The sequence below is a fragment of the Carassius auratus genome, chromosome 19, assembly GCF_003368295.1.
Source record: "Carassius auratus strain Wakin chromosome 19, ASM336829v1, whole genome shotgun sequence".
Lineage (NCBI taxonomy): Eukaryota > Metazoa > Chordata > Actinopteri > Cypriniformes > Cyprinidae > Carassius > Carassius auratus.
In genome coordinates this window covers 16,832,010-16,844,919 of record NC_039261.1, presented here as the reverse complement: position 1 = coordinate 16,844,919, position 12,910 = coordinate 16,832,010, and the positions used below count along the sequence as shown (strand labels likewise).

General features: G+C 39.1%; 3 protein-coding genes across 5 annotated transcripts in view; 1 reads left to right on the top strand and 2 right to left on the bottom strand.

Annotated features, from left to right (window-relative positions):
- The window catches only part of LOC113119605 (protein tyrosine phosphatase type IVA 3-like), a 31,919-nt gene extending 29,652 nt beyond the window's left edge, over positions 1-2,267 (top strand). For all 3 annotated transcript variants that reach the window (XM_026289197.1, XM_026289198.1, XM_026289199.1), the window contains exons 5-6: positions 887-961; positions 1,315-2,267. In XM_026289197.1, coding sequence (XP_026144982.1) covers positions 887-961; positions 1,315-1,432 — 193 coding nt within the window. In that variant the 3' untranslated portion in view covers positions 1,433-2,267. The remainder of the gene's footprint in view (positions 1-886; positions 962-1,314) is intronic.
- A 739-nt stretch (positions 2,268-3,006) lies between these two features.
- LOC113119604 (uncharacterized) lies at positions 3,007-4,682 on the bottom strand. Its single transcript, XM_026289196.1, has 3 exons — positions 3,777-4,682; positions 3,462-3,654; positions 3,007-3,319 (listed from the first exon to the last, which is right to left on the bottom strand). Exons 1-3 carry the CDS (start codon positions 4,655-4,657, stop codon positions 3,074-3,076), a joined length of 1,320 nt encoding a protein of 439 aa, XP_026144981.1. The 5' UTR covers positions 4,658-4,682; the 3' UTR covers positions 3,007-3,073.
- A 5,309-nt stretch (positions 4,683-9,991) lies between these two features.
- Positions 9,992-12,293, bottom strand: LOC113119603 (uncharacterized). Its single transcript, XM_026289195.1, has 3 exons — positions 11,015-12,293; positions 10,700-10,892; positions 9,992-10,557 (listed from the first exon to the last, which is right to left on the bottom strand). Exons 1-3 carry the CDS (start codon positions 12,049-12,051, stop codon positions 10,312-10,314), a joined length of 1,476 nt encoding a protein of 491 aa, XP_026144980.1. The 5' UTR covers positions 12,052-12,293; the 3' UTR covers positions 9,992-10,311.
- Between the last annotated feature and the right edge of the window lie 617 nt (positions 12,294-12,910).

The window sequence follows — 12,910 nt, the reverse complement described above, 5'->3', positions numbered from 1 at the left end:
GGACCACGCTGAGCACAGAGACATGCAAATACCTATGTTGACAGGCAGGTAGGACAGCCTATCGAAATGTTCGGACCAAATAATCTGATTGGTTGAACATTTAATGGTCCATTTAGACCACTTAATTTAGTGATTGCTATCGGGATGTGAAGATACATTCAACCAGCAGAACAAAAAAAAGTTTTTGAATGAACCCTTACCCTTCCTTTTAATAAATAAAAAATAATAAAAAACATTTGAAAGCTGCATGCTATTGCTTTATTTATTAATTTATTACTTTATTTGTATATATAACACCACAAATATTAACAGAATTAAACCAATGTTTTAAAAATATTTTCCTAAAATTAGGATTTATATCAAGATCCTATGCTTAGGTGGAGTCATTTTACTTTAATGGCAATGTGCAGGTCCTTTTCCAGGCTATTAAAGTGAAATAACTGAACATACATATAGGAGCCTGAAAAAAAATCCTAATTTTTGATGAAAATTTCAGATGGCATTTAGAGGCTTTTGCATCTGAACTCTTCATATATATATATATATATATATATATATATATATATATATATATATATATATATATATATATATATATATATATATATATATATATATATATATATATATATATATACAGAGAGAGAGAGAGAGAGAGAAATAAAAACAATAAAACATAGGTCCTTGACTATAAAACAAGAATACAAAAAGTATTAAACAATATGTTATTTTATTACATTGCTAGAGTACTTGTCTAACAGTTTCTGTGAGCGATCTCTCTCTGTCTCTCTCTCTCTCTCTCACACACACACACACACATACAGCAGTCTGTTTAGGTCAATGTCGCACCTCTCTCAAACTTTTTTTTTTTCTTTTTTTTCTGCAGAGCTCCAGTACTTGTGGCCGTGGCACTGATTGAAAGTGGGATGAAGTATGAAGATGCCATCCAGTTCATCAGACAGTGCGTACATCTCTCTCTTGACTTCTTTCAAGAACCACAGACCTTGAGCTCTTGCCGTCAGCTGCTACATTCATACGAGTGGATCTTAAACGCTAGCTCTCAGTCGCTTGCGCTTGCCAGAGTGCCTTTTGATAGCAAGGCCAAACTGAAAGCTTTCATCATGCAAAAGATTCACAGTTAACCCTTTAAGCTCCATCCCTTTGGTGACAGTTTTAATTTCAATGCTATTTTCAGCCCTGCATGGTCTGGAATGAAATGTGAGATCGCAAGCCATTTTTATCTGCCTGGTTTCATTCGGTTGGAGCGTGACGAATGTAAATCAACACGCTAATGCTAATTTTCTGTGTTCGCAGGAAGCGCAGAGGTGCAATAAACAGCAAGCAGCTGACGTATCTAGAGAAATATCGGCCCAAACAGAGACTGCGCTACAAACACCCGCACATTTTCAAGAACAAGTGCTGCATCATGTGACTGCCGTTCTGAACCGAGCTGAACCTGGCGGACTGGGCCACAACTGATGCACTTTGCTGATTTGCTATTAAAATACGAACTGATTCGGTCTGGATGAAAACCCCACTGGTGCCTAAAGTCCTCCTCACGCGGACTGTGGTGCGGATACTGCCATGGCTTTTCTAAAGTCTAAACGGCTAGATAAGACGAAGGCAACCTCTGACCTTTGACCCTGCACCGGGACTGACACCCTAATCTTGCCTCAAATGATCGTGATTGTCTGAAAGAGCCAGACGGTGTGATAATGTGAATCGTGGACAAAATTTGTGCTCTCTCACTCTCTTTTCTGTCCACCGCTTTCCTGCTCTGCTTGGCCAAGAGTGCGATTTTTAGACGACTGCGGTTCCTTTAACACGTTCAGTTTTCAGCACAAATCTTTTTACTGGTGACCTTTTCCATGATGCTTTTATGTCTTGTGAGCAAACGACGGTTAAATTGTACTAATGAAGGGCTCACGTGAAAGATATTTCTATTCGGGTGAGTGCCAGACACTGAACGGTTTCAACATGAAGTCTGATGGATTTAACAATGGAAATGCTTACTATGCGTGTTTATGTGCTTAAACTCAAACCTTGTGTTTGCTGAAATGATTTTAAGATGTAAGGACTGCAGGGCTCCCTGGAGGCGATATGTCTGATACTTGTCCATTCAGGTCAACAGAGATAAGATGGTGAAAAAAAATGGCTATATATAAATGAATAATGAGATGAGACTGTGGTTTAAAGTTGTTTTTCTCTGTTTTTTAAGAACACACCTCCAGCTGCATAATACAAATAAAGGCTGTTGCAATCATGAATCAGGACTGTTTTTGTCATGCGGTGACCTCATAATGTGTAACGAGTTCACTGTTCATATCAAAATATTGCCACATTGCCCTCTGCAGGACAGAGACTCAAACTGAATATTAATACATGATTTCAATGACTAACATTTTTCTCGCACAGACAAAAGATAGTTAGACCTAAAATTATTAATATCAAGAGTAAAAAAAAAAAAATTAAATCTGAAACCGGGAGTTACATATTTGGTCTAAATGTTCTTCAAAAGCGCCAGCAGATGGCAATATTAAACCAGACTTGTCGAGCATTATCAGACTTACACACATTTTCCCAGATGTACACGTGCTCTATTTTTTGTTTTAATGTTTATGATACACAGACATAAGCATTGGAATATAATACATTTTTATTGCAGGCCATAAAACACAATCAAATCTACTCAGTGGTGTGCTTCGATCAACTGATCAAAATACTTAAGTGCCCAACAATAAAGAGAGATTCATATCTTTATTTATCATTTTTATTATTCATATTTTTATTCATATATTTATTACAATATAAGCTTAAACAAAAATATACACTGATTAAGACATAGCTCTTCCTTAATATAACATTGGCTATTTGACTCTGGCGAAGCTTGAAATCACTAATATGGGTTAACCAATCTTTATATTTATATTCATCTTCCTATGTCTACAGGCCGGTGCTTCTGTTTTTCCAGAGTCTGTTCCTGATGCGTCCTCGCTTTTGTTTTAATTTTGTGACATTTCAATAATCTGTTCTTGGGTTCAGATACAAGCCATTATGTTGACACTGGCCATCATTATTGAATGTGACTGATCTTCAGGAAACTGCCTGGTGTGTTCCTGGTCGTGTGGTGCAGAGGTTTGGGGTGGATTTGAGGATGGCGTGCTGGACTGGCTCTGCTGGGTGAAGTTCGTGGTCCACGAGGAGGAGATGGACACAAATTGGAGCTGAACCGCACGGGTGTCACAGTGAGCAGAGGCAGTGATACAAGCCTTTGCACAAATGATATGCCTGTCAGATGTAGGCCATGCACCGCGTTCACCTGAAGGCAGGACAACAACATGTTTTATATTATTATTTACATCAGCCATATAATTAATGTTGTTAACATTTTTACAACATGACAAACTAGTCTTAGACTCAATATCAATGCTTTAATGCCCCCTTGTCTAATTCCTACTGACCTGCTGGTATAAATGGGCCGTCCGTGCGATGCAGAGTTCTCGCGTCTCATCAGTGGAGGCTTGCTTGGCGTCCCAGATTTTGTTCACACTCTGCTGGAAATGGTCAAACTTGCAGAGCTGAGAATGGACTTTTTTGAACTCCAGTCCATCCCTTAAATTTCTGGTGGCCTTGAAATTTCCATCGAGCGTCTTCCTGTATAACAGATTAAAGATGCAATGAGCCAAAATTAGAATTTTTTAAGGGGAAAATTGTAAAATGATTTACCACAAAATATATAATCAAATAAACCATTAGCCAATGGAAGTTTTTCTAACCTTAATTGCTTCATTTGGACATGTTTGATGTATCTCCGTAAAAGACATCCAAGACGCAGCTCAACACTCTTAAGTGTCTGATTGACGGTTCCTCTGCACAGGTTGTACATTTCAGAGGAAATGTTGTTATTTTGAAAAGCTCGATCCAGCTGCTGGAGGTTGTTTTCTTGAGCTTTGATGTCAATTATGAACGATGGGTCTTTCATGCTAGCATGAAGCAGTTTGTCTCCGTCCTCCTCGCTGTTCTTCATGTACTGCTCCTCAATGCTGCCCGAGACTGCGGAATCATATTTGTGAGTCTCAGGTTTCTCAGACTTCTGAAGTGACGGCTTTGCTTGAGTCTGAATTTTGGGCAGTTTTACAGACGAGGAAGGATGGGTGTGGACAGAAGACAGACTTTGACGTTCTACCGCTGACATAGCACAAACTTTTGTCTCCTCTACAGACTGTGAAATCTGAGAAAGAGCAAAAGATCTGACAAGGGATGGAGGACGGAAGCTATGAGGAAATGGACTTTGGTGGTCTTCCTGAACCATTGTCTCTTCAAAAGGTGTCTCTGTTCTCTCCATTGTCTCTGTATCAACTTCTGGTTCCTCCACAGACTGCAAAATCTGAGGAAGAGCAGAAGATCTGACGGGGGATGGATGATGGAAGGCATGAGGAAATGGACTTTGGTGGTCTTCCTGAACCATTGTCTCTTCAAATGGTGTCTCTGTTCTCTCCATTGTCTCCGTATCAACTTCTGGTTCCTCCACAGACTGCAAAATCTGAGGAAGAGCAGAAGATCTGACGGGGGACGGACGTTGGAAGCTAGGAGGAAATGGACACTTAAGGTTTTTCTGAGCCATCGTCTCATCAAATGATGTCTCTGTTCTCTCCATCGTCTCTGCATCAGCTTGTGTCTCTTCAGATGATTTGACATTTGCCTTTTGCTCTGTGGAAACTTTTGTCTCCTCGACAGATCGTGTGATCTTGGGGAAAGCAAAAGTCCTGGCAAGGCCAGGAGGAGACGGGTCATCAGCAGACGGACTCTGGAGGTCTTTTGGAGCTGTGTCTAATGTTATCACTGGTCTATCTAGTGGCAACACTTCAACATTTGTCTCCCGTACAAGCTCTTTGACCTGAGGGAAACCAAAATCATCTGCCTTGGGTTTCACAGGAAAGGCAGGCAGTTTTTTCACCTTCTGCTGCTGACCTGCAGATCCGCTTTGGTGCACGGGAGAAACTAAGACGTCTCTGTTCACATCTTGAACCACCTTGCTTTTTTTTTAGGTGTCTTGAGAGTCTTAATTTCCAAGCAGTGATCTTGAAATGCCTTGTTGAGGTTTTCAATGGTCGCTGCTGATAGTTTTAGTGCCTTGCTTGTGGCTGGACTGCAGGAGGATGATTTGGTGATGCTATTCAAGGCGATGATCAGATTTGATGAGTACGTTGATGCAGCGGTTGAATTTGCCTTCAATTCTGCTACCGTGGGACAAGTCGGCAGAGACTGAATGCTTTTAACTACTTTGGCATCCAGATCTTTTCCTGGTTTACCTGAAAACCAACACATTTTACACTGTAAGCTACCTTGACACAGCATTTTAGATCACACTGCAACCAAAGTGATTCAGATATGCTTTTTAATGAATGATGGTGTGTGTGTACATTAACTTACCTTTTGCCTTCACGGTCAGAACTTTTTTCGAGGCAACCTCCTGCATTTTTCTGAAGCTCTCTCGAAGGCGGCTCACATTGTTTGCCATATTGGCCTGGAACTCATCAATGATCTTCTGCAAGTCCTCCAGCCACTCCATGCTGAACATGGATTTCTCCACTTTTTCAATCTCCCATTCTAGCGATTCCTCTGCAAGAAGTAAAACATAAGTACCGTTAACTGTTAAGTACAGTTAGATGATATTAAAAAGAAGATCAATATATGGCTTAGGGTTGCACAGTTTATCAAAATGAAACTGGAATCATTAAATGGCTTGTTGTCACTGTCAAATCTCTGTGATTTAAGGCTGTGATTTAATTAAATATATGCGCTGCTTGTCTCAAAGTCAAGTGCAGATCTCATCTCTGCATCTGATCCCAATTTGGGGCTTTAGAGTAAATCTGTAAATGCCTTAGGCATCATTAATTTTTCCTGAAATGCTTGTCAACAAAAGAGAAGTTTTAAGGGCTTTCTACAGTTCTCCGTCCAAAAAATAAGGTTAAGGGTCGATTGTTTAATGTTTGGAAATTAAGAAAAAAAGCCATGAATATTATAATTGATTTTATAGTTTTAAACACAAAAATTATGAATATTTCTTCTATTATTTTTATTTTATTATCAGTTTTAAAATGTTACTTTTACTGGTTAATCAGTTTGTAATGCATTTAGGTACAACTGAATACCAATACATGCCTAAATATGAGTGTCTGATTCATTTGTATTCTTTTTTTATTATTTGAAGTTCTAGTTTTTTGTGAGGGCTTGAAGAATCAGGCCAATTAAAGACCATTAACTTGACCACTCTATTCGACTCATTGGTCTGAGTAGGCTACTGAACTACATGTGTTTAAGTGTATAACTAAAACCAGATTACTAACGTATATAGTTAAATCGCTCCAGCAGTGACTGAAACTCCTCCTGGCGCTCTCGGGCTCTGTACTGAAGGTCCAGGAATTTGTTCATCAGCAGTTGATGTTTCACAAGCCTGTCAGTACAGTGACTGGAGGAAACATCCTCATCGGATGAGTCCAGAGATGTGTTCCTCAGCGACATCTCTGACATTTCATCCACAACTGAGGACGATGAAGATGATGATGAAAAAGATGTATTCTTGTTAAAAGCCATCTCTGATCCTAAAGGAGAACTCTTGTTCTACAGAGATTTTCAACAGTTCTCGTTTACACAGTTCTGAGAGAGATCGCTCTTGAGCCGTTTGATATTTTCGAACTGAATTTCTGGTCTTTTTTGAAAAGACGATTAAGCAAGATTTTCGTACTCGTTCAGACAGATATTCACTCAGTGATATTACTCGCATAACAAGCGACGATGAAATAAAATTTTCCAATTCCAAATCAGCTTTTATAGCGGCCCAAAGTGACGTCATCCACGAACATTCCATAGTGACGTGTCAGAGTTGCCCTGGCAACCATTGATTGCTATTGAGTAAACAGTAAAGCTCTCCCCGAAGCCATTTTTGGGATTTTAAATTAATAGGAAAGTCTCTTTGTATTGTACGTTACACTTACAACGCAAACTTCATGAACAGCCAGGTAAATTAGTTCTTTAAAGTCGCGAATTTTACCTGTTTAATGTAAAGCGTGAAATAATTATATTAATCTTAATGAGCAAGCATTAGACATCAGCGGACAGACGAGACATTATTAATATTGCAAATGTCTGTTTGAAATCTGAATACAGGGGCTTTATATGAGCATGATATAATTCGCTTTGTGTTATAACATGATTATGTTGTGTGCTAAATGTTATAATATACTTTTTTATTAGCATTAGCTACTATAACTTAATGTGCATCATTCAGAGCTAACAAAATTAAACAGTCTTTGAACTTTAATTAACACGTGACGCAACATTATAAAGAACGTAATTCCTATCCAAATGTAACACTTTAGCTGTTGTTTCTCAGATTCTCCTGTGTGTGGACCTAAATATTAATTATTGCAATACTTGTTGTATAGGCCTTATTGTATTCGAATCGCATCTGTTAATAATCCCAGATATATGTCCATGGTTAACGTTTCATGCCAACAGAAATATTTTGTGTTAAGTAAATACCTGTGTCGTCTGTGTGCACACTTCGTTTACGACTCCCGCATCGCTTGTCCGCAAAAAGACATTATGCATAACGCGCGAACTCCGCGAAGAAACAATAATTTGCAGTCATATTTTCAAAAATATCCCTTCCCGCCTGTTTCGGGTCATTTTTGGTAAAGTTATCGGACGTTTGGAAAGTATAAAGTCGTGTTATTTGACTGAAGAGAACGGGCTGAATGCGCTCATGTTGCTGGGGCGAAATTGCTTGACTCGAACCCTGCGAACAGAACAGACGTTAGGTATTTTATATAAAGGTTTTATATAAGATATAGATGCAGTAGGCTATGCAACTGAAATATTTTCTTTAGTCTTATATTTTAAATCAATTCTTCCTGTCCGTTGGGCGTTTCCTTTGACCAGCAGCAGTGGAGGAAAATGACAGAGAAGTGGAAAACTTTTGAGCAGAATGGAGATGTGTACATTTTACTTATTTTGCCTAAATATTCTTATTTATTTATTTAGTACTGCCCTTCAGAGGCTACAGAAGATAGTTACATTTTTCTCATAAGACAAAATGACCCCCTTTTTTTCTTTCTGTAGCATCGGTGAGCATTTGAACCTTATGTTCATTTGAGTCCCTCAGTTGTCCTCAGTGTGAATTGATGGATCTCAAAATCATAAAGTCACTTTTGCAAAATGTTCAGATATGCAGAAGATGCTGGAAAACCAGAGAACGTGCAAGAGCTGGGGGATTTTTCTGAAGAACAGAAGGCAGTTGAACTGCTCAGGACCAACGCAGGACTCATGAACAACTTGGATCATCCAGGAAACGACACAAAGTATTAAGATCGAAGGGTATGTAAACTTTTGAACGGGATCGTTTTTCTTTTTTCTTTTGGAGTACATATAAGCATCTGTTATGTGAAATAACTTATTCAGGGTAGCATATAAAAAAAATAATATGCTATTTTCATGAACTCTCTTATTTTGTTAAAATTACTAACATATTTGCATATTCTGCAAGTGGTATGTAAAATCATGAGCACAAATGTGAACCTGGACCACAAAAAAAAGTCTAAAAATAAAATAAAAAAATAAAAAATAAAAAACTGAGAAAATCGCCATAAACTTGTCCAAATGAAGTTCTTAGCAATGCACATTACTAATGAAAAATAAAGTTTTGATATATTTACGGTTGGAAATTTACAAAATATCTTCATGGAACATAATCTTTAGTTTTTTACCAAAAATAACACCCAGCCAGTGAAACCTTACACTCAAAGGGCAAAACCTCAGCCCAGATCTGCACAACTAAAGTAAAGGCATAATTCGAAAATCCAAACTGTTAACAGTTTGAAAAATCAAGAATAATAACAGTTAATAAGAATTATTTCTAAATGCTGGACTGTTCTCATTTCACTCTGCATATGGAACCTGGAGATTTTTTTTAAACTTATTTCTTTAATCACACTCAAAAAAATTAACTTTAACTATTGTTAGTTTTAGCAACAGAACAGAAGACGGACGAAAGCGCGAAGAACGAAATACATTGAGGAGGAGAAGATGAGGATAGGTATGAATATTTCATAATTCTTTACCATCCTGTTAAATATCCCCAGGAAGAAGTGACTTGGGTGTTCACAGAGTTATGTTCATTTATACAATCGGTGATTGCAGAATAAATAATTACAGATCGTACATAAACTATATATCTGTGTCATCCTCATGTTTCTCTATTTCACCTCCGATCTAGACGGAGACCCATCCGCTGTTTGTTTCAGTAAGATTTTAGTAAGTTTGCTCGGTGTGCCCACTGCGCTTGAAAATGAACAGTGGGCAAGAAATATTTCAAAACTTCAGCTTGGGAGGGAAGACAACTAGAGCAGCGAAAATGTACATTTCTGTTTAATTTATGTTTCCCACAGTACTACAGCCTTTATGAAATGAATATTATGTTTTCACAATTTGTTTTGTATATTATCTTTCGTTGAATAAATGCTTAGAAATGGAAATGTTTAAACCTCGGTTGCGGGCGATGACCACTTAGCGCCACCCTCACCTGAGACAGGCAGCAGAGATCTCTTACATTATGAAGCTTTCACATTGGTTTATTATTTTAATTTTTTATTAATCAGTGCAAATTATTTAGAAAGATATGGAAATTATGTTCACTAACCTTTCACATGGTTCATGCTTAAGTCACATGCCATAATTAATATCATTACACACTCATCCCTAACTCGCATGTGCCTTTTATTAAAGTAACAGTTAACTTGAATTTAAACAAATAAAAAGGTACTCATCTTTCATATTCATTTAAATTATGCTTTCTTCAGTTAAAAGAAATAACCGGTTCACATTTGATCAGTTAGATGTCCATTTTCGCCGATAAAATCAAATCTACTCAGTGGTGTGCTTCGATCAATTGATCAAAATACTTAAGTGCCCAACAATAAAGAGAGATTCATATCTTTATTATTTATCATTTTTATTATTCATTTTTTCACACATTTATTACAATATAAGCTTAAACAAAAATATACACTGATTAAGACATAGCTCTTCCTTAATATAACATTGGCTATTTGACTCTGGCGAAGCTTGAAATCACTAATATGGGTTAACCAATCTTTATATTTATATTCATCTTCCTATGTCTACAGGCCGGTGCTTCTGTTTTTCCAGAGTCTGTTCCTGATGCGTCCTCGCTTTTGTTTTAATTTTGTGACATTTCAATAATCTGTTCTTGGGTTCAGATACAAGCCATTATGTTGACACTGGCCATCATTATTGAATGTGACTGATCTTCAGGAAACTGCCTGGTGTGTTCCTGGTCGTGTGGTGCAGAGGTTTGGGGTGGATTTGAGGATGGCGTGCTGGACTGGCTCTGCTGGGTGAAGTTCGTGGTCCACGAGGAGGAGATGGACACAAATTGGAGCTGAACCGCACGGGTGTCACAGTGAGCAGAGGCAGTGATACATGCCTTTGCACAAATGATATGCCTGTCAGATGTAGGCCATGCACCGCGTTCACCTGAAGGCAGGACAACAACATGTTTTATATTATTATTTACATCAGCCATATAATTAATGTTGTTAACATTTTTACAACATGACAAACTAGTCTTAGACTCAATATCAATGCTTTAATGCCCCCTTGTCTAATTCCTACTGACCTGCTGGTATAAATGGGCCGTCCGTGCGATGCAGAGTTCTCGCGTCTCATCAGTGGAGGCTTGCTTGGCGTCCCAGATTTTGTTCACACTCTGCTGGAAATGGTCAAACTTGCAGAGCTGAGAATGGACTTTTTTGAACTCCAGTCCATCCCTTAAATTTCTGGTGGCCTTGAAATTTCCATCGAGCGTCTTCCTGTATAACAGATTAAAGATGCAATGAGCCAAAATTAGAATTTTTTAAGGGGAAAATTGTAAAATGATTTACCACAAAATATATAATCAAATAAACCATTAGCCAATGGAAGTTTTTCTAACCTTAATTGCTTCATTTGGACATGTTTGATGTATCTCCGTAAAAGACATCCAAGACGCAGCTCAACACTCTTAAGTGTCTGATTGACGGTTCCTCTGCACAGGTTGTACATTTCAGAGGAAATGTTGTTATTTTGAAAAGCTCGATCCAGCTGCTGGAGGTTGTTTTCTTGAGCTTTGATGTCAATTATGAACGATGGGTCTTTCATGCTAGCATGAAGCAGTTTGTCTCCGTCCTCCTCGCTGTTCTTCATGTACTGCTCCTCAATGCTGCCCGAGACTGCGGAATCATATTTGTGAGTCTCAGGTTTCTCAGACTTCTGAAGTGACGGCTTTACTTGAGTCTGAATTTTGGGCAGTTTTACAGACGAGGAAGGATGGGTGTGGACAGAAGACAGACTTTGACGTTCTACCGCTGACATAGCACAAACTTTTGTCTCCTCTACAGACTGTGAAATCTGAGAAAGAGCAAAAGATCTGACAAGGGATGGAGGACGGAAGCTGTGAGGAAATGGACTTTGGTGGTCTTCCTGAACCATTGTCTCTTCAAATGGTGTCTCTGTTCTCTCCATTGTCTCCGTATCAACTTCTGGTTCCTCCACAGACTGCAAAATCTGAGGAAGAGCAGAAGATCTGACGGGGGATGGATGATGGAAGGCATGAGGAAATGGACTTTGGTGGTCTTCCTGAACCATTGTCTCTTCAAATGGTGTCTCTGTTCTCTCCATTGTCTCCGTATCAACTTCTGGTTCCTCCACAGACTGCAAAATCTGAGGAAGATCAGAAGATCTGACGGGGGATGGATGATGGAAGGCATGAGGAAATGGACTTTGGTGGTCTTCCTGAACCATTGTCTCTTCAAATGGTGTCTCTGTTCTCTCTATTGTTTCCGTATCAACTTCTGGTTCCTCCACAGACTGCAAAATCTGAGGAAGAGCAGAAGATCTGACGGGGGACGGACGTTGGAAGCTAGGAGGAAATGGACACTTAAGGTTTTTCTGAGCCATCGTCTCTTCAAATGATGTCTCTGTTCTCTCCATCGTCTCTGCATCAGCTTCTGTCTCTTCAGATGATTTGACATTTGCCTTTTGCTCTGTGGAAACTTTTGTCTCCTCGACAGATCGTGTGATCTTGGGGAAAGCAAAAGTCCTGGCAAGGCCAGGAGGAGACGGGTCATCAGCAGACGGACTCTGGAGGTCTTTTGGAGCTGTGTCTAATGTTATCACTGGTCTATCTAGTGGCAACACTTCAACATTTGTCTCCCGTACAAGCTCTTTGACCTGAGGGAACCAAAATCATCTGCCTTGGGTTTCACAGGAAAGGCAGGCAGTTTTTTCACCTTCTGCTGCTGACCCTGCAGATCCACTTTGGTGCACGGGAGAAACTAAGACGTCTTCTGTTCACATCTTGAACCACCTTGCTTTTTTTTTTTAGGTGTCTTGAGAGTCTTAATTTCCAAGCAGTGATCTTGAAATGCCTTGTTGAGGTTTTTCAATGGTCGCTTGCTGATAGTTTTAGTGCCTTGCTTGTGGCTGGACTGCAGGAGGAATGATTTGGTGATGCTATTCAACGGCGATGATCAGATTTGATGAGTACGTTGATGCAGCGGTTGAATTTGCCTTCAATTCTGCTACCGTGGGCAGTCGGCAGAGACTGAATGCTTTTAACTACTTTGGCATCCAGATCTTTTTCCTGGTTTACCTGAAAACCAACACATTTTTACACTGTAAGCTACCTTGACACAGCATTTTAGATCACACTGCAACCAAAGTGATTCAGATATGCTTTTTAATGAATGATGGTGTGTGTGTACATTAACTTACCTTTTGCCTTCACGGTCAGAACTTTTTTGAGCAACCTCCTGCATTTTTCTGAAGCTCTCTCGAAGGCGGCTCACAT